General features: G+C 33.4%; 4 protein-coding genes across 18 annotated transcripts; 2 read left to right on the plus strand and 2 right to left on the minus strand.

Moving 5' to 3' along the window:
* Window positions 1–3: 3 nt before the first annotated feature.
* LOC108970195 (set1/Ash2 histone methyltransferase complex subunit ASH2) lies at window positions 4–3,821 on the minus strand. Of its 4 annotated transcripts, none has more exons than XM_018935444.1 (9): window positions 3,576–3,821; window positions 3,324–3,502; window positions 3,106–3,268; window positions 2,909–3,045; window positions 1,212–1,598; window positions 804–1,084; window positions 483–740; window positions 324–424; window positions 4–254 (listed from the first exon to the last, which is right to left on the minus strand). In XM_018935444.1, exons 1-9 carry the CDS (start codon window positions 3,707–3,709, stop codon window positions 239–241), a joined length of 1,656 nt encoding a protein of 551 aa, XP_018790989.1. In that variant the 5' UTR covers window positions 3,710–3,821; the 3' UTR covers window positions 4–238. The 4 variants fall into 4 exon arrangements, with proteins under 4 accessions (XP_018790989.1, XP_018790988.1, XP_018790987.1 ...); XM_018935443.1 differs by having other exon boundaries at window positions 4–251; window positions 2,864–3,045; XM_018935442.1 differs by having other exon boundaries at window positions 2,864–3,045.
* Window positions 2,911–18,572, plus strand: LOC108970193 (V-type proton ATPase 116 kDa subunit a). Of its 11 annotated transcripts, XM_018935436.1 has the most exons (13): window positions 4,139–4,179; window positions 5,283–5,514; window positions 5,578–5,754; window positions 5,819–5,947; window positions 10,260–10,357; window positions 13,015–13,056; window positions 13,764–13,890; window positions 13,966–15,124; window positions 15,222–15,439; window positions 16,821–16,826; window positions 16,953–17,175; window positions 17,307–17,478; window positions 17,548–18,572. In XM_018935436.1, the coding sequence occupies exons 2-13, from the start codon at window positions 5,398–5,400 to the stop codon at window positions 17,657–17,659; spliced, it is 2,580 nt and encodes an 859-aa protein (XP_018790981.1). In that variant the 5' UTR covers window positions 4,139–4,179; window positions 5,283–5,397; the 3' UTR covers window positions 17,660–18,572. The 11 variants fall into 11 exon arrangements, with proteins under 11 accessions (XP_018790977.1, XP_018790981.1, XP_018790975.1 ...); XM_018935432.1 differs by lacking the exons at window positions 4,139–4,179; window positions 10,260–10,357; window positions 13,015–13,056 and adding exons at window positions 2,911–2,990; window positions 8,199–8,371; XM_018935430.1 differs by lacking the exons at window positions 10,260–10,357; window positions 13,015–13,056 and adding an exon at window positions 8,199–8,371.
* A 953-nt stretch (window positions 18,573–19,525) lies between these two features.
* LOC108970182 (histone RNA hairpin-binding protein) lies at window positions 19,526–20,934 on the plus strand. 2 transcript variants are annotated; one of them, XM_018935393.1, is made up of 3 exons: window positions 19,526–19,602; window positions 19,666–19,786; window positions 19,854–20,934. In XM_018935393.1, the coding sequence occupies exons 2-3, from the start codon at window positions 19,670–19,672 to the stop codon at window positions 20,496–20,498; spliced, it is 762 nt and encodes a 253-aa protein (XP_018790938.1). In that variant the 5' UTR covers window positions 19,526–19,602; window positions 19,666–19,669; the 3' UTR covers window positions 20,499–20,934. The 2 variants fall into 2 exon arrangements, with proteins under 2 accessions (XP_018790938.1, XP_018790937.1); XM_018935392.1 differs by having other exon boundaries at window positions 19,532–19,786.
* A 770-nt stretch (window positions 20,935–21,704) lies between these two features.
* Window positions 21,705–25,706, minus strand: LOC108970180. Its single transcript, XM_018935389.1, has 3 exons — window positions 25,554–25,706; window positions 24,440–24,786; window positions 21,705–22,411 (listed from the first exon to the last, which is right to left on the minus strand). Exons 2-3 carry the CDS (start codon window positions 24,763–24,765, stop codon window positions 21,982–21,984), a joined length of 756 nt encoding a protein of 251 aa, XP_018790934.1. The 5' UTR covers window positions 24,766–24,786; window positions 25,554–25,706; the 3' UTR covers window positions 21,705–21,981.
* Window positions 25,707–25,971: the final 265 nt, after the last annotated feature.

Here is a 25,971-nt window from a genome sequence, read left to right on the forward strand (position 1 = left end):
AAATATTTTTTATTTAGCTTATTTTTTTTCATATTAAATTCCGAATCAAAATATATATATATATTTTTTTTTTATCCGAATCTTGTTGAATTTTGGTTGTCTCATATGTCTAATGGGCTGTATGTGGAATCGCCAATGATCTTGTGTACGCTTTCTTCAGGTAGAATAAACTTCTTAAGTTAGCCTTTACCTATTTAGCATCATTAACTGCATCACAGTGAACATCAAAAAGGATTTTTCACTTTAATTTACTGCTATTCAAAGATTAGTTACAATTACAATTGGTTTTGTAAAATTCACAAACTCAAATAAAAATTTCTTACAAATTAAAATTATCCAGACGCAGCTTTCCATCATTCTCTGTCAAGTACATTATATCTGATAGGCACTGTTCACTTATTAACTCCTCGACTCGTTCGCACATCTACATACATATAAGAAATATATAGTAATTACGTAAAGCATATTAAATGACTGCTTACTCCTTTAGCTTTAGATTCGTTCAATACTTCGGGATGCTTGAAGTTCGGTCCGAAATTCACAGCTACCGTGGCGTTCTTGTGGATGGATATGGTAGGGTAATAAGAACCACCGTATATATCTGTGAAAGCCACACCTTGTGATTTACCGTTTTTAAAATACTCGATTGTACTGCCTGGCAGTACTTTAAGGCCCTTCAGTGTTTCTTGCACCTTATCCTTATCTTCATAATATAAATGTGACTTAAACTTTACAAGAGGCTGAAAACAAAAATAATATCATAAATATATTTTACATTTTTATTGTATATATTAACAACATACTCTGTCCTTAAAGGTATTGGGTAAGTAGTTGGTGTCCGTTTCATCGGGCAAATCGATTAAGAAACCCAAAACATCACCTTCCGCATAAGCGTCACTATAGTGTTTACCATGGCTTTCATGGAATCTGGTACCTTTTCGTGACCGCCAGGAATAACCGAATTTGTCATAGCCGAGAGGGGCTTGCAGATTGCCGTACTCCTGACCCCAGCCCATTCGCGTTGCAGCGCCCTCTGGCATTTCTTCAACAACAGCCTCAAAATACCAGCGCCCACGATTCACCGCTAAATGTTTTTCAAAATAGTATGTTATTGGGTTACGAGCAAAATACAGTTATTATGAATAAGCCAAAATGTGATTGAGAGCGTAAAATCAAAATTGAATGAAATAATATTAATCTTGCTAACTTACAATGTGTGGCGCGTACCATACAGTATCCCTTCTCCCCAGTAACAGCTAAACGATCTTCGGAAACTTTCAGTTGCGGTGCTCGATCATGCAAAGCCAATAGAACACAGTTTGGCACTAGAGTTCTATATAACCAGCCTGGTATTGGTTTACCAGCCCAATCAGAGCTTTCGTCGAACTCTTGCCGGAATGGAGCATGTGGATCAGGTTCTGCTAAAATGTAACGGTAGCCATCCTTGTTGAAAGGATGTTCCAAAGGGTAACCATGTGCTGGTAACTTCACATTCGCCGTTATATCAGAACTAGGACGACCCTTTTTTCCTGTAGGCCCAGAATCGTTACCGGGAAGCTTTCGTTTGTTTTGACGATTATTCTTCGTCAAAGAGGAAGCTGGGAATAGGTGAGAGATGCATACAATAAATAATAATTAAAAATATTTTGACCTGAAATGTCTATAAATTCTAAATTTTGAGGTTCGCCAGTGGAATAAGGTCATGTAGAAGCGCAATATCAGCAATGGAATGTGTGCAAATCTCGATTTTTTATTGGAATGTGACCATTCTTCAGAGTGGACGATATTTTTATGTCCTTATTTACATATATATATGTATATATAATTAATAACTCAAATATTATACGAAAGCTATGACTCATTGTTCTACGAGTTGCAAACAATAAATGAAGTGAAACTAAAAAACCTAATAACACAAATCCTTGAAAAATTATTTTCACAAATGCCACATTCAACTTCATAATCGCCCAATCAATTTACCAATCAATCAATGCTTTTACGTACTTTCTTCCTCGCGATGCGACACCGTGTTGTTGTCCATATACTCGGAAAGTTGCAACTACGTGCGCAGCAACGACAGCAGCGATAAAAACGAAGCGTCCAACCGAATCGATATATGTACATATGTAAAACAAAACAGCACTAACTACTGTGAAAAAATTTACATACATACATACACATGCACACATATACAAACATGCCTCATAGCAGAACAATTGTTACAGTGGATATCCGCAGATTCGCGAACAATGCAGCAGACTTCTGGCACGTAACAAACGTTTCGCTGCCGCCTTCCCACCCATTTTGATTTTCCTACGAAAGTCGACGGTGAGCCTCGCCCCAATGTCACAAAATGCATTTGGAAACAAACTACCGTCACAGTAATCAATCACAATCGCAAGAGTACGAAAATAGAAAACTATTTCAAACGTTAATTGATTTAGACTTTCATCAGTAAATAAGCTAAAAGTTGAAAGTAAGAGTTGACCCGGTTGTCGGTTTGAATTAAATACGAAAAGTTGAACAAATCGACGCTCATGGAGACGACGTGATGTTGATAAACATTGAAATATTGACTAAAGTAAATTAAATTTTAATATGCAGAAATTAAAATCTCAATTAAACAGCAATAAAACAATACAACAATTTAATCAGTAATGGCATGCAAAATGAGCTCATTTGAACACAAAAGAGAAATTTACTTAAGAGTGAGCGAGAGCAAAGCACGCGAATTATGGCAAAAAGCGACTGGTGGATAAGTTTCCGCAAATTACATTTCGTCTCTTTTTTCTGTTTACAAATGCTTAAAATTATTTTAGAAATTACTCGCACTGATCCAATCCATTCACGCACTTCTAATTACCTGTCCCGTGACCATCTTCGGATGTTCGTAGCAATCCGCCCTTACCCATGGTATCGTAGTTCGGCTTAATTAGTGATAGATCCTGCGTGACCAAACCAAACATGGCGCCAGTCTCCGCATTCTCCTCGTAAGTAAATAAAATATTAACTTCTTTAACCAGTGAACGTTGCACCGTGGAGTACCTAACAACAGAAAAAATCTTATTTTTATTGTTTCTTACATGTTGTCATTTATATACTTACCAAGATTGAGTGACACGCCGTGGCATCGTAGTCATGGCCTCCCAATATTGTTCTATATATGGTATGATTTCCTTGTCTTTGCTAAATAGAAACTTGCTTTTGCCGTCCTTTAGCGCATTTTGTTGCATATTAGCTATGGCAGTGACACACATTTGTGGTATTGCTGCAACGATTTAATATTGTATAAAGTGATATTTCTAAAATTTGACTACACTTACTGGCTTGGCTTTTGCGAAATATTTCCAGTCCACTCTGTGAGCAATTTTTACATACGAACATATAGTTGGAGATAAAAGGCACCAATTTGCCCAACTGGTACCCGATGCAAGACTCATGAAACCAACGACTGCAATTGGCGCATAATAGTTCCACTATGTTAAGATTACGTTCTTTGCCACTGTCAAATTTGACAAAAAAAAATAATAATAATAAGTGTGTTTATTGTTTGCAAACTTTGTCCTTGTGTTTACCAGTAGCAAATGCCGGCGTTGTTGGCGCCTGAAGCAGGTTTCTCCTCTCGTGTAGTTTCAGCTGCTCGCTCACTGGATGCATATTCCGAAGCTGTTTCGGACTGTGAATTGGTATCAGTTTGTATTTCATCCATTTTTCTATCTTAATATTTTAACTGGCTTAAAGACAACTTTACACCAATCAAAAAATGCAAAAAAAAAGTTATAAAAGCGTCTGCAAATATTTGCAAAAGGTGGTATGCAATTAGAGACGAATTGTAATTGGATAAGTATGTTCAGTGAGTAGTGCACATAATGAATTTTGAGTAAGCAAGTAAAAAGTTAATATATTTAAATTTTTTTGAATGAAACATATGTAATTCTGTGCATTTATTGGCCGGATATAAGTAAATAAAAATTGAGGGAAATCTATACTTATGTTTTGTTCTTTTTTTAATTTTTCCTCTTGCATACATTTTTTAAATACAATTGCCGCTAATTGTACCACGGTGCATATTGTACCATTCTTAAAGAAGAGACAACACTGTTTCTAATATTCACAATAAAGACATTTTTCACTCCAGTGGCGATTTACTTTCTTTGTGTAGTGGATGCAAATTTTGTGGTAATTAAATTATAGCTTGCAGATTTTACATTTCTAGGAAGAAAAAATAGAGGAAAATTGTTAAAATAAAATCGTACGTTCAAAGGTTATCTATTATTTACTTTATATCTAACGTGTTGTACAATAACGATTTATAATTAACACTTTGTCACAGTGAAAATCAATATTTTCCGGAGTAGCAAAAGAGACTCTCGGTGGGTTGTGGGGAGCAATAAGTCCACGTTACTTTTTTCTTTGTGCATTCGACGGTACGGTACATACCATATGGGAGGCGTATGTGTCTACATCAGCATAGTATTTGCTGATGTTGGATGCTATGAATAAGCGCTATTGATTTTTTCGCCTCACGTCAAAGGCGTCAGCAAATAATATCAGTTTTATATAAATACTTGTGTTTAAAAATTTCCCTAATTTACATAAACTGTTTGCATTTGAGTGATACTACACATTTCTAAATATTAAATTGTACGGCTACTTATAAATAATTAATAAGAGGGAACCTTAGCAGCTGTAATGACCGCACTAACGATAAAACATAAAGTGATTCATAATCATTAAAGGATATTCACAGTACTTTTAAATGCATTATACAAAGCTAAAACTATTAGTTGGTTATTAAAAAAGAAACAGAACTAAAGAAGTCATTGACCCACAAACCAAAACGATTATTTTTGTCGAAGAAATTGGTGTTGCTAAAATTTGAATGTAGCTTTCTAATATTTCGATTTTGCAAACAATTTCGCAATCATTTAATTTTGAATTTTAAATTATACTTTTTTTAAACACTACCACTTGTGTATACAAATGTCCAGACAGTGCCATATACCTTAGTAAAAATATACTACGTGAAGTAAAAAAATATATACGTATGTATATAAGCCCCCTGATGCTGTAGAAATTAAAGATAATGTTTTATAAGATTATACAAGTCTTAATATACAAAATGTCTTCCCAAGGCTTATCACAGTAAGCGATAAGAACAACTGTGAATAACGTACACTTCATTTTTGTTTAGCACAATATCATTAGCTGCATCAAAGTTAATTTTTATTAATACTGATCTGACTAATACAACAATAAAAACATTTTTGTATTTTTTTTAGTCTTTTGAATCCCAGAGAATATCAACTTAGTTACTAACGGTTCGAAAAGTGCGCCACTGAATTAAAAAAATTACTTTTTGAATATTGTTGTTGTTTTGAACGAAGCAACAACAAGATGGGGTCGTTATTCCGTAGTGAGGAGATGACTTTGTGTCAACTCTTCTTGCAAAGTGAAGCGGCCTATGCATGCGTATCAGAATTAGGCGAGTTGGGTCTGGTACAATTCAGAGACGTAAGTAGTCATATAATTATTTTAGATGCATATGTAACTTATACATACATAATTATATATCAGCTCAATCCCGATGTGAATGTTTTTCAACGCAAATTCGTCAATGAAGTGCGACGCTGTGATGAGATGGAGAGAAAATTGCGTTATTTGGAGAAAGAAATCAAAAAGGATGGTATACCGATGTTGGATACAGGCGAAAGCCCCGAAGCACCTCAACCCAGAGAAATGATTGATTTGGAAGTAAATATGCTTTCAACTTTTCTACATTTACAATAGTTAATCTGATCTATTTTTAATGTTTCAGGCCACTTTTGAAAAATTGGAAAACGAATTGCGCGAAGTTAACCAAAATGCAGAGGCGTTGAAACGTAACTTCCTGGAATTAACAGAATTGAAACATATTTTGCGCAAAACACAAGTTTTCTTTGATGAGGTGAGTTGGCCAAAAAACCCGTATCTTAACATTTTAATTTTTATAGATTACACAATATTGCATAAATTGTCAATTATTTGACACAGTTTACTAATCTGTAGTTTTTCACTAACTTTTTTTGGTTCATTGTAATGAAACACAAATTGAACAAATACATATGTATACATACATGTGCAAATTTATTGTATTTAAAAAAAAAATTAGACATTTTTTAATAATACACTAATTAAACACATTCTCTAAATGGTTATTGATATACTAATATACTTACCTTTTCAAAGTATTAAATTTCAATAAAATGAAATGCTTCCTTTCCCACCCTTTTACATAATATGTTAAAATTAATATGTGAAATGAAACAAAAGCAATCCAACTTCAAATGCCTATATCCAATTTTATATAGTTCTGGTTTTTTTGAAAACCTCTTAATATCTAGCACAAACCTAACCAAAATATCAATAAATGAACGTTATAGTTGCCACCAGCCATTTTATCAGTGAACCTACCTACACCTACCTACCTACACACACAATGAGAAAAAAACCTAATAGTCTATTTATGTACATCTATCTACATATTTGCATATGTAATTGACTAAATTTGTTACATACAAATAGTTGAAAACCCACCGTATTCACACGCCCTTACCACAATGAAACCACAAACCAGCAGAAACACATTTCCGTTGCATTAGTAACACTGTTTTTTATACAAATAATATGTGCATTTTATTTCTTTTCTTGTGCGGTTTAGAAACCTTTCTGACTCCTTCAAAACTTCCGATTTTTTCTGTTTTATTTTTAGTTTTTATCTCTTTTTTTAGTTTTGGTACATTTTAAAAGTTAACTTTGGTTTTATTTAATTAGTTATACTTACTTTTACGTCTCATTTAGATTTTTCTTTTCTTGATAAACTGTAAATATGCACTATTTAATTGTATTAGAAAAAATTATTTTACATATTTATATACATGTATATATAGCAATTTGCTACAGTAAGTTTTGTATGTTTATCTAAAAACTTTTTGGTTTCTCAAAATATTTTTTCTGGCAGTTGTTATCTTTTATTGGCTATCGTTATTATTTAACGTTTGTAATAAAAATAATAATTTTTGTATATTTTAAATGTACAAAGTATAATTTTTAAATTGTATTTCGATTTTATAATCTGTTGATTAATTTTGGCCTTAATTCGTATTTTTTCATTGATTAGTTAAATAATTGAAAAGGATTTAATTTAGAAATGTGCGGCCTATAAGTTTATGTTTATTCCTAGTGTAACGAAACAAATGATTGAATAATTTTTGGTTAAATAATTAGTAATTGTAAAAAGTTGTAACCTTTAGTAGTGCTAATTTTGGTAATTTTCGCTTACAATTTTATTTGAGGCCAATGGTACAATGGATTATTTAAACTAAACTTTTGTAAAAATACGGAATTAAATAATTTTATTAAACATATTATAGCTTAGATATTTCAAGTAGATTTGGTTTCATAAACAAATTTCTTCACTTATCTACCATACGTATACATAGTAAATAACTTACATACACATAATTGACACTTGCTTTTTTCACGAAAACTTTAAAGAAAAATAAACTACGTTCAATATTTTCTAATAAGTGCACTTACATATGTGTAAATTTTAACAAACAAATGCATTGAAAACCATGATTTCGATATATGCAAACACAGCACCTTGAAGAACTACCCTTTGAAAGTGCACTGAACATGATTTTTTTTAGTATATCTGCAACTTGTACTTCTACACAATATTTGTCTTTATAAATTTATCACGTCCAGTACCTGCTTAAATTTATTTTGATTATCCCATCAGCTGTGCCACATATTTCACGCATATTTCTCAGCTGTTCACAAATTATTACTTTAAGTGATTTAAAAGAACAAATTTTTTATTTCAATTTCTGTTAAAACATTTTTTCCCTTTTTTGTTTGTTATTTTCCGTTAATTAATACGAAACACCTGCGTTACGTTCATACGTTTTATCTGCAAATTAAATCAACCAAATACCAAACCACACGCACATATGCATACGAAACTACTCCGCAAACGTGCTACAAACAACAACATAAACAAAAATTATTCAACCGATACGCTACTCGCTTTGTATCCATATCATCCCAAAACAACTATTAACCATTTCCCCAACAACAATCAATCAACCAATTCCCTTGCAACGTTTCGTGCGCACACAATTTTCGGTTATTTTGCGTTTGTGTATTGTGTAAAGACGGTGCCTACAGTTTCTTACAATACCTCCTCCTCCACTACTACTTTTAAATCACGCTGGCGCTATGGACGGAGGCAGATGGCGGACAATCAGAACGAGGATGAGCAGGCGCAGCTGCTGGGGGAAGAGGCCGGTATGCGCGCTAGTCAGCCCGGACAAAATTTAAAGCTTGGGTAAATATATGCAAAAGAAAGTAAACAAAAAACTCAATGCAACAACACCAACGTGTTGTACAAAGTTGTTTTTTTTTTTACAAGTTTTTGTTGAATATTATGATTTTCAAATGCAAAAACTAAACTCAGAAGCGTTGTGTTAAAAGAGTTGCATATGAAAAGTGGAAACTTTATGCTGCCAATTGTTTAGTGCACATTATTCACTTCACGTTAGCACGTTTGGACCTTTGCACCGCAAAATAATCTCTAACTAATTTTATATTGATTTAATTTTTTTCTTTTTGTTTTTTATATTTTATTATTTGTGTTTGTTTTTGTACGCTTATTTAAGGTGCTTGGTTCATTTGTCCATCTGTGTTGTTTAATCCAAATTGTATTATATATGTTTGTATGTGTCGCTGTAAATACGCCCCCTTTGGCTGATAAGTATCCGAAGATAATTTAAGCATAGTTGGAACATGCAGTCTCCACCAAAGCTATTTCCAACTAAGCACAATATGTTTACATGGCGGATCCGTTACTTCCTAAGTTTTAGTTTTGGCCACAAAAACCATAAATTAGCTTGTTTTTAATTTCAACCGTGCCTAAATCCTAAATAAGTAGTAGGATTTCTTGAACTTTTGCAATAATTTTTTATCTTCAAAGCAAATAAACTTACAACTTTGTAAAAGTGATATTCTATTACAGAATTTTCAGCTCTACAAAAAAGGTCTTAATAAATTTTTATTTTTTTAAAACATTCATTTAAAAGTTATACAAATTGTATGTACTGTATTCATATAGTACACCGTGTTGTATGAGCAACTCGAGAGTGTATGATATGATTTTTAACTGTCATTTCGGCCATTTTTAGGATGTCAAAATTTTGTTTTTTTTTTAGGAAATCATAACTCTTATTGAAAATCTATGTATAACTTTTATAGGAATATTTTTATGAAGGAAATTAATATATTTTCTGCAGAGCGGAAAATTTTCTATCAGAATATCACTTGTTCAAAGTTGAAAATTTACTTGCTTAATGTTAAATAACAAACATCCCATGTTAAATATATGGGAAAACTAAAATTTGCATGGTTGAAATTGAAAATAAATCACTAGTTTCCGTTCGATCCTTGATTTTAGCGCAAAAATGAACTTCAGGGGAGGTGTACAAAAAAACAAGCAACTTAGGGGAAATAACGGACACCCTTATATGTGTACATACATGCGTACATATGTATATGTTACATATAAGTACTTAATTAAATAAATACTCGTATATGTATGAATGTATGCGCGTGTGCGTACCCTATTTCCTTAATCCATTTCACTTCCTCACGTTCCATTTTATGCCTCGTCCTCGTCGTTATAAATTGTTATTTGTCCCAAACTCTTAAATTCTCGTGTGAGTATTCACCTTTTACACTTTCTTCCAAAATAAGTTATATAAGATGCGCTGGTTCATTCCAATATTACTGATAAAAATGCACATATGATTTGTTGGTATTCGCTAGAATCGTCACAAATACATAGCCACTTCATGCGCCCAAATAAATACATGCATATTGCAAGCACCATAGTTTACACCGGAGCTGATAGGTGTATACATTGGTTACCGGGCCTCACAGCTGGTAAAGGTTCATCGAACTGTTTGAATTCATAATCCATAGTAAAGTGTATAAAGAATAATTTAACTAACAATTAGTATGTTATTGCTAACAATACTACCAATTTATTACAAAGCATTTTTTCATATTAAACTACTATCTGGTGTTGGTGATTAGGCAGTTAAGGGTCATTTGCATATGCATAACAGTAACTTTTTGTCACACATACAATTGCATCTACTTTTCTTGTCTTGGCAATGAAGAATATAGCCTACAATTTGTATATTTCTTGAAATTTGTAGCAAGAGGGTGGTATCAATACCACAACTGAGTCGATGACACGCGCTTTAATCACCGACGAAGTGCGAACTGGTCACTCGATGGGTCCAGTTCAGCTTGGGTACGTATTGCTATTATAAAAGAGAAGAAAAACAATGTTGCCGCTGGCTTATACAAACATAAAATACTAGACTCTGTACATACATTAACAATATTAATTAATACTTATATACAAACATGCATACATGCAGCGGCTCGAAATGCAATGAGCGCAAATATTTGTGAATTAATGAAAGCCTTTACTAGTAAAATCGAAAATACTTGCTACTAAATAAGATTTTTATATTAATAAAATTTAGACATTTTTCCGAATTACAATTCCATAAAACTTTTCGAATAGAAATCAAGTTTTATATTTGTATCGAAGATCCTATATAATATACATATATACTATAAATATGTATATACATACATATATGTATATGGAAATGATCAGCGTGACGAGCGGAGTCGATTTAGCCATGCCTTTCTGTCTGTATGCAAACTCCCTTTTCTCTACAAGAAGCTGATCCCTTGTTGGAACCACCGATATAGGACCACTGTAACATGTAGCTGCCATACAAACTAAACGATTGAAATTGATTGTATTTGTGAAGGGTATACTAGCCGGTGCAACCGATGTTAAAGTTTTTTTGTATGTTTAGAAATTACTTAAAATTATGCATAATGAGCTGAAAACCATTTTTTAACCTTAATTAGCATACAGAAGTAACACCAAACCGATAATTACTAAAAACAATAATTTCAATCAAAATAAAGCCAAGTGTTGATTGACAAGTAGAAGTGTCAAAATGCTTCAAATATTGCTCTAATAAAATTCGAGCCACTGCATATAAACAACAATATTTACCTTACAACAGGTTAACAATAATTACTAAAGTAAATAAAATCAAATAATGAACAGAATTCAAAGTGCTTAGGTTGAAAAGTTAATTTTTTTCTATTAGTCGCTTTGTAACAAAACTTATCTAGCAACTAACCGCTTTGGCTGCCGTTCTGCTGCTTGAACCTAACGTAAATGACATGGAGTAAAAAAAGTGTTGTTCAAATTGGTTTTTCTTTTAACAATTGTTATTTATAATCTACAAATTCAATTATAAACATCTCGATATATCGGGTCATCGTCATTATCGTCGGGTGAAGAGCGCAATAAACGCTTGCGGTTTTTTACTTATGCTGCATTGCTGCTAAAAGCGTTGGTAATACTCCGGATCATAGTAAATGTATAAAATTTATCAATTTTAATAATAAATGCTGAACATTTTGCATGAAATCGATAATTGTTAGCTGCCTCAAGATTTAATTTTACCGCAATTCAGCTTCGAGTACTTATAGGTTAAAAGAGCGATTTTTGTGGAGAACCAATATATAGAAATATCTTCATTTTTAGAAGAATTCATGAACGATTCTGCTCGGAAAGATCTTTAAAAATCATTGATTTATTGAAGAGTTGACTGTTTGCAAAGTATGAATTCCAAGTTTATGCTGCTTATAGCTTCATTAATCGTTTTTAAGGCAATTTATTGCCTTTATATTCAACAATAACAATTTTTACGGCAGTTAAGACTAGAAAATGAACCTCTAAAATTGCTAAGATTGGATTTTACCAATTTTTTTTCCAATCAAATGTGAAAATTAAAAAGTTTAAACTCTGGTTAGAAAAACCACAAACTAGTATTTAAGTTTCAGTTTTTGCGCAAAAGAGTGAGGGAATGAAAAGAAAGGAGATGAAATAATTCCAAAGGAGGGTTGCGAATCTTTTCATTCAGAAATTTCGGGTTTTGGAATCAGAATTAAAAAATGAAATCGTAAAATTTGAATTAAGAATTGAAAACAAATGTTTTAAGCCAAGATGTTTGGGTTTATAAATTGAAAATTTTATTTAATAATAAAAATTTATTTCTTTTTTAATAATAAAGATGAAAAATTTTATTTAATAATTAAAATTTTAAATTTGTAAAATTTTTGGAATTAAATGTTGTGATTTTTTTTTATTTAAAATTGTATTAAAAAATAAATACAATATTTTTCAAATTAAAAGCTGGAATGAAAAAAATCATAAATAAGGAAATATTTACATATTTCCCATTGAAACTTTATAACTAAAAGCAAATAAATGAAAATTAAAAACGAAAACTAGCTCAACTATATTGACATTTTATTAAAAATCTTCTTTCCTTTTCAAAGGATAGTCAAAATGGTAGAACAAGAAAGATGAAAAAGTGAATTCTAAAAAAAATAATTTTCTTAAATTAAAATTTTAAGTCTGATCTGATATTAAATTTGTTTCTGAATTCGATATTTCTAGTTTTTTATCGCATTTTTAGGTTGGGGATAGTTAAAATTTAAAGATTGCAAAATAAAAGGTTTAATTCAATGTTTTGGATAAAAATGAAATATTCAATTTTTTAAGGAATTTGTAACGGTGCTCGCAAGTCAAGATTTTCTTTGAAATTTCCTTTAAAATTTCAGTAATTCTAAATAATAAAGAAACAAATAAAGAATACCATACTTTGTTGCAGAACCAAACAAAAAATAACAAGAAACTAAAAACATCACTTAGGCTCAAATAAAAACTAAAACACTATACAACAAAAACAAAATTTAACAATTTCCAAACGAAATGTGTAACAAATGAATAAACTCTGCAAAACTCTTCTTCCATTCCATATACACTTACATACAATTGCGCTTAAAATGCGTTTGCTTGTCTTGTAGTTACTTGGATAAGACCTATGAGCGTGAAGAATACCTGCCATGGTTTGTACAAACAATTTGCAAAACAAATTAAAACGTTTATCAATCAGTCAATCAGTTAAACGAATATGATTTATCAATTTTTATATCCCAAAACTCATTGTTTGGTAGTGAATTGTAGAGGCACGCTATACCCGAAACGTATCAAATCTGCTCATGCTCCTCGCCTTTTTCGCCTAAATATACACATAAATACATATACATTTACATACACATATTACATATATATGTACAGATATATATTTTAATACAGCACGCAAGGATCCAACGAATATTGCCAAACGGCGGACCATTTAAAATTAAGTTTAGCTGCTACATTTAACTTTTGCGCATGCACAATTTATTATTTCTCTTGTTTCCTTGCATACTTATTATTTTTATTTATTATTTTCATACATACATATATATGTATTTCCTCAACGCACCACTTGCTTTTGTTAATCACATGATCGCCGGTCACGTTGTTGTTTGCGGAAACGAAAAAAAATAAAATAAAATAAATAAAGATTAAAAAACTAGTTTCTACGGTGCAAAAACCCAATGCTTGAGCTAAGAATTTGTCCATGACTAATGTTTTGAGTTTAGTTTTTGCATTTGTAAATAATCGCCATTCCCATTTTTTTCTTTTTCTTTCTTTTTACTTATAAATACTTTCACATAACAATCACTTTAATTGTATTTGTTGTTGTTTTCTTCTGCCGACCATAAAGCTTCGTTGCTGGCGTAATACTGCGCGAGCGTTTGGCTGCCTTTGAGCGGATGCTGTGGCGCGCCTGTCGCGGCAATGTTTTTCTGCGTCAAGCTATGATTGAGTCACCGCTCGAAGATCCATCGAATGTGAGTAAACCAACGATAACAATTTTTATATAAACACACAATACCAACTGTCTTTTTTTTTTTTGGAATGAACAGGGTGATCAGGTGTACAAGTCGGTGTTTATTATCTTTTTCCAAGGTGATCAGTTGAAGACACGCGTCAAGAAGATATGCGAAGGCTTTCGCGCCACATTATATCCATGCCCAGAGGCACCGGCCGATCGCCGTGAAATGGCCATGGGTGTGATGACGCGCATCGAGGACTTGAATACGGTGCTGGGACAAACGCAAGATCATCGTCATCGTGTTTTGGTCGCTGCCGCCAAGAATCTGAAGAATTGGTTTGTGAAAGTGCGCAAAATCAAAGCCATTTATCACACGTTGAATCTCTTTAATTTGGATGTGACACAAAAGTGTCTGATCGCGGAATGCTGGGTGCCGGTGCTGGACATCGAGACCATTCAATTGGCATTGCGTCGCGGCACCGAACGTTCTGGTTCGTCGGTGCCACCGATTTTGAATCGTATGCAAACTTTTGAAAACCCCCCAACCTACAATCGCACCAATAAGTTCACCAAAGCTTTTCAAGCACTAATCGATGCATATGGCGTGGCTGCGTATCGCGAAATGAATCCCGCTCCCTATACGATTATAACGTTTCCCTTCCTCTTTGCTGTGATGTTTGGTGATCTCGGACATGGTACACTTATGGCACTATTCGGTTTATGGATGATACGCAAGGAGAAGGGTTTGGCTGCACAGAAGACTACAAATGAAATTTGGAATATATTTTTCGGTGGTCGTTACATAATATTCCTAATGGGCGTATTCTCCATGTATACGGGCTTAATTTATAACGATATATTCTCAAAGTCGCTAAATGTATTCGGTTCACATTGGCATGTCAACTATAATAGGACAACAGTACTGAATAATAAACATTTGCAATTGAATCCCAGCACTGCTGACTATGAAGGCGAACCCTATCCATTTGGTATGGATCCCATTTGGCAAGTGGCCACAGCCAATAAGATTATATTTCAAAATTCATACAAAATGAAGATATCAATTATACTCGGTGTGATTCACATGATTTTCGGCGTGTCTTTGAGTCTCCATAATCACACTTACTTCAAAAACCGAAATGCTCTGCTCTATGAATTCATACCGCAGTTGGTCTTCTTGATAATGATGTTCTTTTATTTGGCACTGTTGATGTTTATCAAATGGAATAGATATGCTGCGACTAATCTCCGTAAGTAGTCAAACAATTCAATAGTTTTTCTACATTAAATTACAAACTTTATTTTATATATGTACATATTTATATATAATTCGCTAATCTTTAATAGCCCCCTACTCTGCTGGTTGCGCTCCCTCGATTTTGATTACTTTCATTGATATGGTTTTGGGTAATACGCCGAAGACACCACCCGAAGATTGCAACTCATATATGTACGCTGGCCAATCGTTCTTCCAGAAATTGTTCCGTTTCGTCGCTCTCTGTTGTATACCTGTAATGCTGCTCGGCAAGCCACTTAAGATTATTCAACAGCGTCGACAAGCAAACGTAAGTTGAAGGAGCTTAACAATCAGCAAAAAATATAGTTAGAAATACTTCAATGTGTTTATATTTTATTGGCAAGCGAATCGTTCATTATCACCATTCATCGCTAATCATGACATGCACAGTTTATTATACCCTGAACAGGGTTAATTAAAATTGGTGCGAAGTTTGTAAGACCCGGAATCAAGCGACGGAGACTCTATAAAATGTATATATAAATCATCAGTATGATGAAAATTTAGCCATACCCGTCTAACTGTCCGTCCGGCCATCTCTCTGTGTAAACGCGAACTAATCCGTCAGTTGTTGATATATCGGTTGAAAATTTTTCTCCTAAAATAGCTGCTCATTTGTCGGAAACTCCGATATCGGACCGCAATTTGTAGCTGTCATACAAACTGATCCCTTTTTATCTGACGAGCTACCTTTACAAAAATTTACTTAAATTTTTTTTCAAGGAAGGTACAATCTCTGATAAGACCTCTATAGCTACTATACAAAATGATCAGTCAAAATCTTTTGTATGAAATATTTTGTATTTGTTAAGGACACGAAAGCTTCGGTGCAACCAAAGTTAACGTTTTTTCTCGTTTTATTGTTCCATGGTTAATAGTTGCAATAATTTGACTGCGAAAATACGTTTAATTGCAATATGTATTGCATACTTTTAAGAGCACACGTATATTCAAATCAAAATTGTATTATCTAGCAGCAAATTACTAGTTAGAAACGAACTCATTTTGTATGTACTGTAGTTAAAAATGCAGAATAAGAAATGTTCAAAAGAAATCATAATTTCCTACATCAAACTCACCTTAAGGGACACACCTAGTATGACCGCAAAAAAATAAAAAAGTTCTCTACTACTGCAGTACTCACAGTGGTTGAAAGAAAAAATAAATAAAAATGAAATATAGAAGTGACAGACTTAAGAAAAAAATTAAATAATACTCAAATATGCGACTTTGAGCAAAACGCGTTTGAAAATAAACTTTTGAACTGAGCGACTACACTTTAGATGCCTGTAACTCAAAGAATATTTGTAGTATTCTTTTAAATTTTTAGTATGTTATTTTTAAAAGTGTATACTTACGAAATTTGCAAAACCAAAAACAAAATTTTTTTTTTCTTAATTTCACTCTAGGTGTGTCCCCTAAACAACATCACGTTCACTTACTCCTTTTGCCTTAACCACCTACATACTTTTTAATTTCACTAATATTTACGAAATAAATTATAAAAGTGTTGTAATGTTTTAATGTCTTTATTATTTTGTACTTTTCCTCAAATTTCGGCATTTACCACAAAATATGTACGTCTCAAAACCAAAATTAATAACAAAAAACACTAAAAAAAAACCCAACAAATTAAATTACATACACAGGAGGAGGTTAGTTGTATGCGTAGAAAATATGTCTAAAACTGTAAAAACCTACATACATATAAATATGTACTTTGCAATATTTTTGTGTTTATTTTTTTTTAACATTAACGTTTATGTTTCGCTTACCATCAGCGTCAAAATCTAACTGGCGCCACAAGCGATGCGGAAGTGGGCATGACTAACGGCACTGCTGGCGGTGTTGCCGGGCACGGTGGCGGCGGCGATCCACACGAGGAGGAGGAACTTTCCGAAATCGCCATACATCAAGGCATACACACTATCGAATTCGTTTTGGGCTCCGTATCGCATACAGCATCGTATTTACGTTTATGGGCACTGTCTTTGGCACACGCACGTAAGTGTAGAGCACATACGCACATGACTTAATACTTAATACACATATACATGTTCGTACACATACATATATGTTGAATAAAATATTTCTTTATGTTATTTAATTGCAATATATGTCGCACATTTTTCCAGAATTGGCTGAGGTTTTGTGGAATATGGTTCTGTCGATTGGCTTGAAGCAGGAGGGTTGGACCGGCGGTATTATGTTGACTATTGTTTTCGCCTTCTGGGCCATACTCACTGTGGGCATTTTGGTGTTAATGGAGGGCTTGTCAGCATTCTTGCATACTCTACGTCTCCATTGGTGCGTTGCTGCTTAATATCATAATATCGCCTATTATATATTATAACTACTCATTACTTTTTCTTCTAGGGTTGAATTTCAAAGCAAGTTTTACAAAGGTACCGGTTACGCTTTTCAACCGTTCTCTTTCGATCAAATTATTGAAAATGGCGGCGCCGCTGCAGTGGAAGGTGCCGAGTAAATCAATGACTGTCGATTGAAATATATTGCAATTTTGAACGACAGTGGTTGCACTTCAAGCACATCACATTAACATTGAAGAATTTATGCACACATACATTTATAAAAAAGTAATTATTTAAATATGTATTAAGCAGTTATGGAATTTAATAATGTAACATTCACATAAAGCTAATCTAATTGAACTTAGTGGAATTATATATACACATACTTACTATAATCACATATATATTACATGTTTACTAAAAACAAGAAGGCTTCTGAAATGCTTTGTAAGGCGATGTGAGGAAACGTTTGGGAATACTTGTGAAAACTTACATATGCTCGCTGTTCGACTAGCAAATGAGATTATCCCATATAGTACTATATGCATATATATTTAAATATACATATACAGTTTTATGTTTCATGTAATAATAATTTTAATGTTACGAKAATTCTTTGCATAAAATAACGCTTTTAGCATTCATCGACAAACATAAAAAATGTATGTATACAAAAATATATGAATTCAATTATTTATGTAGTTATCGGCAACTAATAATACGCATTTCTATGTATTTTTTTAAATAAAATATGTTTATTTTCCTCAACACAGTTTATTTATCAACTTTTTAGAAAACTACTTAATATTGCATTATAAACTTGACGTTCCTAATAATTAATAATATAAAGCTTTGTAAGTTGAGTTATAAAAGCATTCACACATACATATAAATATTTTGTGGCACTCCATATCTCAGTTAATAGACAATGCTGAATCTGTGCAATTTACAACAAGCATAAAATTTTCGGTTATTCTATTAATATCTTGACATGAATAACTTATAATTATCTGAATATAACCAAATAAAATGTAGAAAATGTTGTTCAGAAAATATGCAAATAAAAAACAGCCCACGAGGCGAAAAACAGTGTGGCATCTAAATTACATTTCTATACGTACAAGAGGCGTTTCAAAAAAAACAGGACTTAAAAAAAACCAGAACAAATGTTTTTTTCGGCAAAATCAATTTATTTTATTCAAAATAGTCTCTTCTGCTTCAATACAGGTTTTTGCATGGTCCAAAAGCATATCGAACGAGTGTTTTAGCTCGTTGGCCGGTATGGCCGCCAGTATGCCGGTTCAAACCTTTGCCGAAAAATGCATTTTCGATAAAGACAGCAGGTTCTAACGCACCAGTTGACATATAGATGGCGCCAACAGGGGGGTTCTCTGCGTTCTGTTTAGTTTGGAACGCATCTTATATATACGTTTTAATAGTTTTCATATTTTTTGCGTTAATAATTTAACTGACTGCTTTTTACGAATTTCTTATTTTGTCGAGCTCGCAGTTGTAAATTGTGTTCGATTGGCCGGAAACGGGAATCCATTTCCAGTGGCAAAACCAATCGATTGTCTTTACCTCATTTCTATAAAGCAATATGGGATGCAAATTGTTTTTTCAAACTAGTTTTAATTTTCTAATTATGTATTTAGTTTTCCTTTGCTGAACATAGCGCGCAATCTTTTCTCAAAATGATTGTTTTCAAATACCGCCTTCCGAATGCGGTGTTGTAGCTCATTGTACATGAATTCGGAATTGTTATCGATTTACGATCGTTTTCTCGTTAGCTATCCATCAGTTAATTCATAAACCGAAATCTTAAATATTTGGAAAGATGTAATTTGACAACTTGTTATATGTTGGTAATGATAGGAAGATTCTATTCTTATTTCTTACGCCACTACAAAAACTAAGAAAATATTATTTATAGTCCACTGTTTAGAAAAAGTTATTATTGATATATTTACACATATGTTCATGGACTAAATATGATTCCTCAATCATTATTGTGACCTTATTTGTGAAAATGAAGAAGATATTGAAAACAAAACAAGAAAAACGCGCGGAAAGTAATACAAATTAAGCATCTTCCATGAATATTTGCGCACATTTCTTGGTGTGGCACGGAGTACAAAAAATTATATTTATTTTTAATAAAATCAGTTTTAATGCTTTGCAGCAAAATGTCAGTGGATAAATCACCTTTAAGGAAAAGTGTAGGAGAAAGCAGTCTGAATTCGTCTTCTTCCTCATTCCGTGGTTGTTGGGCAGAAGAGATGCAGGACCATGACAATAATGGGGTAAGCTTTGAAAACATTAGGACATTTATTTGCTTATTATAAATATAATATATTTACACAAAAACAGCAACAACAGTCGTTCAACAGCAGCGGAGAGATGTCTAGCAAAAATGACAACGAAGATGTTAATAAATCCAAACATTCGGTATCGCAAGAACGCGAAATATCTTTGGAATTCATTGATGGTGCAAATGAAGAAAAATTTGAACGATTAGTCAAGGAGGATAAAATAAAAACGCCTTTCAAAAGGCGCTACTCACAAACACCGAGCAACGGCAGTCGCTCGGACAGTCCGAACGACTCAAATAGTGATAATAGTGCCGGAGGTGATGCAGGCACTTTTAAGCGCACAACTAATAATGTCAACAATCAACATGACATTCAGAAACGTTTACGTTATAATAGTTATGGCTCTAACACCTCATCCAATAAGGAAAAACAAGTAGAGGATGATCCTGTTATATTAGCGCGCCGTCAGAAGCAAATTGAATATGGCAAAAACACTGTAGCTTACGAACGTTACATTGAGATGGTGCCAATACGCCAGCGTACACGCAGTCATCCCCGTACGCCGAATAAATATGGAAAATACAGTCGCCGCACTTTTGATGGACTGATAAAAGTATGGCGCAAACAATTACATTACTATGATCCCGAACCTGCAGCTGGCACTGCTGGTGGTGCTGACGACGACGATGATGATTCGGATTAGTTGCTCTCACTGCGCAAAATTGCGTTTACTATAAAACAAATAGTCTTCTACGTGTTTTCATGTTTATTTTTAATCAACTTTGCTTGTTGTAAATGCTCACTTTCTGTTTGTATTAGTATACTATATAGCGAGTACTATATTGTTAAGTTCTAAGTAAAATGCTGAGAGTAATGAATGTGTACAAAAATGAAAGTTATGTGAAAAAGTTTACAATAATATTTAAAAAGGGGAAATCAATTAAATTTATGCACAATATACTTACTTTTTCGCACAGATTGTTAACTATTATAGCGTATAAGGCAAGATCCTTTCAGGTGGGCCAGTGCTTTAGCTGAAACCTTTATACCTTACTAAAATAAAAACTACCTGTAATTAATTCATATAATACATATGCTTAAATATATACCGAATAAAACATTACTAAAGCAAATTAATATTTTACAGCCTAATATTTTAAAGAGGTCACGAATTATAATCAAATTTGACCCGGATTTTCGTGTTTCGTTTTTCGTTGAAGTTTGATCTCATATCACAATTAGCCGTTTGGCAGCTGTTTGTTTATGAATTTTATTATAAAAAAAATAAAAAATAAAATTTTGTTTGCCAATGGAATCACGGCTGTGGAATTAAAAAGAAAGAAGTGTTTTGGGAAGTATATTAAATTATATATATTCATCAAAAGCATATGTAATTACTGGTAACGAGAAGTTAGTTTATGAATATGTCGTAAAACTGTCCAACAGTCTGGCAAATGGCGCTGAAAAAATGAGCCGAAATCGTAAAAACCAGATTAGCATAAGACACTGAAGACCATCCCACCCATTTCAAGCTCATTTTGAAGGAGTTTATATTAAAACACGTGAATATTTCTTTTTTTTGTGATTCCGAGTCAAATTTGATCAGATGTAATAAATAGGATTTGCCGTTCTGATCGTCGTATATTGTTGTTTTTGCTACCGTTAATAGAGAAAGTTGGCAGTTCCCACGATAGTCCGTTCTACTTAACCGGAACGGACCCGGATTTTTTATCCGGTCAAGAACTGTCAACTAGGCAGAACAACAACAGCAACAAGGCAATAAAATTGGCAATTTAAGAGGATGTGAAAGAGTATTGAGTATAAATATAGATGTTTCTTCTTCGATGAACTCATATCTGTATATTTTTGTAAAATTTACATAATACATACATAAATATTTTGTGCTCATATTATTTATTATAAATATTATGATAAATGTGGAATGTTTTAAAAATTTGTGCTTAATACTATTTGTCGTTGTCGTTTTAGGTGTATAACTTACATAGTTATTAAAAATATTATTTTATTTTAGTTGTATTAGAATCTCTAATAATGTTCGCTTATGTTTATGAAGATAATTCAATTGTCATATTAATTTAATTTATGGACGTTTTCGTTTTTATGTTTAAATGGCAAACTTTGTCTTAATTCAGCAGAATATAAACTGCCTTTATTCCGATACTTTATTAAACTCGTGCTGATTGTGTGCGTCGTGCTTGTACCACATTCACCACCGTTATAATAATCCAAAAGATTACCGTTAACCAACTGCATATGAGTGTCATGTAGAGGCAAGCTCCGGTGTTGATGCGTCCATATTTGCGACGCTCATACGAAATGCTCTCCACCAAATAGTCCATGAAATCGAAAATCGCGTCACATGAAAGGCGTCCTTTTATGACTGGCACAATATTGCCAGCGCCCTGTAGTTCTTTAAGCAAAGATTCGCTGTACTGCTTGCAAGTGACGCGGAAGCCATCGCTGTAGATCGCAGCATAGATTAAAGTGTAAACGGCCATAACGCTAGAGATACCGGCAGCGGGTGTCCAGTAATAGGGAGAAATACCGTTGTGTGTCAATTCCGACTCCGCTGTGACGACAATCATATCACCGGTTCTGTGTAGACGGAGAAAGTTTTTAAATATGGTATGAAATATGTCAAAAGAGATTATAAGAATTTAATTAACAATTGTAGAATTTGGAAAATAATAATCAAGGCAACTTGTGTTGTGGTTTTTATATAAGGTTTATGTAGTTAAAAGAAATACACTAGTTTTTAATAAAGGACTTTAGTGATCGCATATGGTAAGTGCGACCGGGAGAGATGAGATTTCGTTATAAAAACTTTTCCAAACATTTTTTTTCTTAAGGGATGGTTGCTGAGGAAGAAAAGTAGATGATTTACGATAACGGCTGTGTTTGAATTTCGGTAAGCGAGCTTACTATGAGCTGCTTCAAAACTGGCAAACTCTTATTTCCCATCCCATCCCATGGAAACCCTGTTAAGCACTTTTATGCACTCCAGGATGAGATTGCTTGAAGTGCCACTTGACTATCACTGAGTATGACAGTACGTACGTACTCTATACCGGTCCCAATTCTATCTACCGCTTTCGAGCCATCTGCATACCATTACATTGTGCACCTACGATGTTAGACCTTAAGGATGGAGTCCTCCCATTTATTTTGTAGCCCTAAGAGTCTTTGACTACCTATTTAATGGTAAATCCAAACTTAAAATTATAACATAAAATATTTCCTATAATAAACCATAGCGCCCTTCCCCACCCTAATTTGGTCTCAATCATTAAAATAATCGTTATTTGCATACATAATGTCTTCGACTAACTCGACATATGAAAGTATGTACATTATATACACATAAAATGTGTGTGTTTGTTATGGTTCGCAACACTTAAGGCGTCAGTGAAATTTTTAACTATATGACAGTTTTAAATTGAATTTAATGCAAACCTCCAACTACACTTGCAATTCGAAATACATTTGTACATACAAATATACGCGAGTAATGGTTATTAACCTTTGACAGAGTTTAAATTAATAACCAGCGACCACAAATTATTAGCTTAGCTGGTTAATTGACAAGCGAAGTTATCTATTTTGGCACGTCAAATTATGGGGTTACTCATAAGCTGTGTGTGACCCACTGAACGTCGAATATTATGATGATTTTTTTGGCTTTAAGTTACCGAAAAAATTAAATAAGGAAACATAATACATTGTAGTTTTCAAAACAGTGTTGTATGTTTGCCTTTTTGAGGTTAAGTTGAATTAGATCATAGTTGAATGTATTATAATTTACAGTTTTAGTGTTTTATCTACTGCTAACATTTAGTTAATATTCTAAACTATAAATAAGTGTCTATATTAATACCGTTCCATCATGACCTTATCTTTTTTTTTCAGACATACATATGTACATATGGGCTTATAGAAATAATAAGGGTGATTCATCGAGTTAAAATGATATGAAGATAAAGAAGAGTATACATTTTAATATGGTTATTAAATTTGTGCTGAAAACTTGAGATTTTGTTCTTTGATATCATTTCTCTTATTTACTGTAATCTTAAACTCCAGAGAGCTTCCGGCTGAGAATAAATATTACAATTCTTTATTTCTTTAAAATATGTATATAACTTGAAGTTTAAAAGCTATAGACCTCCGTCTGAGATATCGTCGCCTCCAAAGAAAAAAATTAAATTAAAAATAAATTAAAATTAAATTAAATAATAAAATATGGCGTACCTAAGAACAATTTATCGCCGATGTTTCTAGTAGTCGATCGTTATTACAGAAGTCTTATCGACTTTACTCAATTTCTTGACTGGTCGCAAGATGTCCTGAAGCGACTTCTTGTCCAATATACCCAATTCTTTTTAACCCCTACAAACCCCGATTTTTCACCACTCATCAGTTGGGCACATATTTGACAAGAACCTCAAGAACATAAGAGATGTGTATCTCATAACTGTTACAAACACTTTTAAATTAAAGCACAGTTTTAATCTACAAAATCGCCGAGAAGCGCCCGACAGAAACGCCGCAAAACAACTGAGTAGGATTAGGAATTTTTAAATAATGAAGTTAGTAAATGCAAATTGTATAACCAATGCAACTCACCTATGCCGAATGGTGGTGGTGCCCGTTTTCCGTTTAGTTGTGCCCATACAAATCCTATACGCATGATAAATGCCCAACACAATGGCGAATAACAGTGGAAAGATCAGTCCGTATGTGGCGTAATGGCAATATGCTATGTGGCCACCCTCGAAGCTGGTGTACGTGGAGCGTCCATGCAGTATGCAGCCACAATTCGATTCCGGACAAGCATTCAACACATAGCGCCAATGTGCCCATGCAACGCCCGAGGTGATGCAGCAAATGACAGAGGTGGCTATAATGAGCGGATACAAATAGGCAAGCGCCCTTTCAGCGCCGTACGACATCTTTACTTCCACGAATGTGCACTTTACGGAATATGCGACAAAAGTTTTATTTTATAGAATCACTTTTTTTATTTAATTTGTTTAATAACAACTTTTATTTCGCTAAAATGCAAAGAAACTAAAAAATGTATAATGTTTTTGGTAGCCAAATTGGGAGAGAAGAAGCCAAGTGACGCTGCTCACTCTAACTTATTTTTGTTTTATTGTCTATGAGTTGATAAGACCAATTGGTGCGCCTTAAGCTTGCGCACCTGTGTAGGTGAGCAAGAGAGCGCAGTTGACTAACTCGCAGTTGTATCTATGTGTGTGTGCATGTATGCGTAGGTGAGCAGTTCGGCAGGTGAGATAGGAGAGGTGCCATTTTTCCTCCAGATAAGGTTAAATGCAAATCAAAATTTATGAGAGCGAATTGAAAATGAAAGTGGATCAAGAAAGATCAAAAAAAAAAAATGTTTAAATAAATAATTAAAACTTAATTTTTGGAAATCAAATATTTTTTAACACTTTTTTCCGCAAGTTTTTGCAAAAATAAAATATTTGAATTGCATTTTTAAATTAATAATCTGACACTGCTTCGAAATAATTTCTCAGGTGGCAACAATTGAAGGTGCCATACTCATTGAGTCACTGTCTAGCGCGCGTTTGACTGTAGTGGTGTATCTATGTGAATGGTCCTATCAAAACACCTGAGTATCACTAAATGTGAGGTGAATGCATTATCGCTAGCCAATGCGCTCTTAAACTATAAAAATAAAACCAAAAAAGCAGCATCAAAGAAGTGCGTTCACCTTCAAGTTTTCCCTTAAAACAAGTAGATTATTTTACACTAGACTATTTTCCAATTCACACAAATAATTCGAAATAAACTAATTCGTTCGTTAGTATACCGCGTCAGCGTAATAAACCTTCAACAACTCTGGCGCACTCAGACTGACTGGGCTCCTCACTGTTGTGGCTTGTTTGTCAACATACTAGCTAAAGAGCAGCTACTCTCAGCGCACTTGAGGCGGTGGTTTCGAAAAGAGCGTGCAAGAGTACCCTAAAGGCGCATTAGATATTGTGTCTGCTACTCACTTTAGAACGTCACTACTTTGGCTATGTTGCAATTGTCATGGTAGTTGATGGTTTATTAGTAAACAAATGGCAAACAGCAGCGTGTTCCCAGACAACGCCGGCCACTAATCAATGAGTGTGATTCATTCATTC

This window comes from Bactrocera latifrons, unplaced genomic scaffold, assembly GCF_001853355.1.
Source record: "Bactrocera latifrons isolate USDA-ARS-PBARC rearing strain unplaced genomic scaffold, ASM185335v1 scaffold_29, whole genome shotgun sequence".
NCBI lineage: Eukaryota > Metazoa > Arthropoda > Insecta > Diptera > Tephritidae > Bactrocera > Bactrocera latifrons.

Bases quoted from the DNA above. Each gene is read 5' to 3' on its own strand.
- LOC108970180 (XM_018935389.1), bottom strand. From the start codon at position 24,765: ATGTCGTACGGCGCTGAAAGGGCGCTTGCCTATTTGTATCCGCTCATT. The intron at 22,412-24,439 runs GTGAGTTGCATT...CCGTCTACACAG, and splicing joins ACCACCACCATTCGGCATAG to AACCGGTGATATGATTGTCG.
- LOC108970182 (XM_018935392.1), top strand. From the start codon at position 19,655: ATGCTTTGCAGCAAAATGTCAGTGGATAAATCACCTTTAAGGAAAAGT. The intron at 19,787-19,853 runs GTAAGCTTTGAA...ACACAAAAACAG, and splicing joins AGGACCATGACAATAATGGG to CAACAACAGTCGTTCAACAG.
- LOC108970193 (XM_018935432.1), top strand. From the start codon at position 5,398: ATGGGGTCGTTATTCCGTAGTGAGGAGATGACTTTGTGTCAACTCTTC. The intron at 5,948-8,198 runs GTGAGTTGGCCA...TATTGTGTAAAG, and splicing joins CACAAGTTTTCTTTGATGAG to ACGGTGCCTACAGTTTCTTA. The intron at 17,176-17,306 runs GTAAGTGTAGAG...ACATTTTTCCAG, and splicing joins ACTGTCTTTGGCACACGCAC to AATTGGCTGAGGTTTTGTGG.
- LOC108970195 (XM_018935442.1), bottom strand. From the start codon at position 3,709: ATGGATGAAATACAAACTGATACCAATTCACAGTCCGAAACAGCTTCG. The intron at 3,503-3,575 runs GTAAACACAAGG...CAAATTTGACAG, and splicing joins AACGCCGGCATTTGCTACTG to TGGCAAAGAACGTAATCTTA. The intron at 425-482 runs GTAAGCAGTCAT...ATATGTATGTAG, and splicing joins ACGAATCTAAAGCTAAAGGA to ATGTGCGAACGAGTCGAGGA.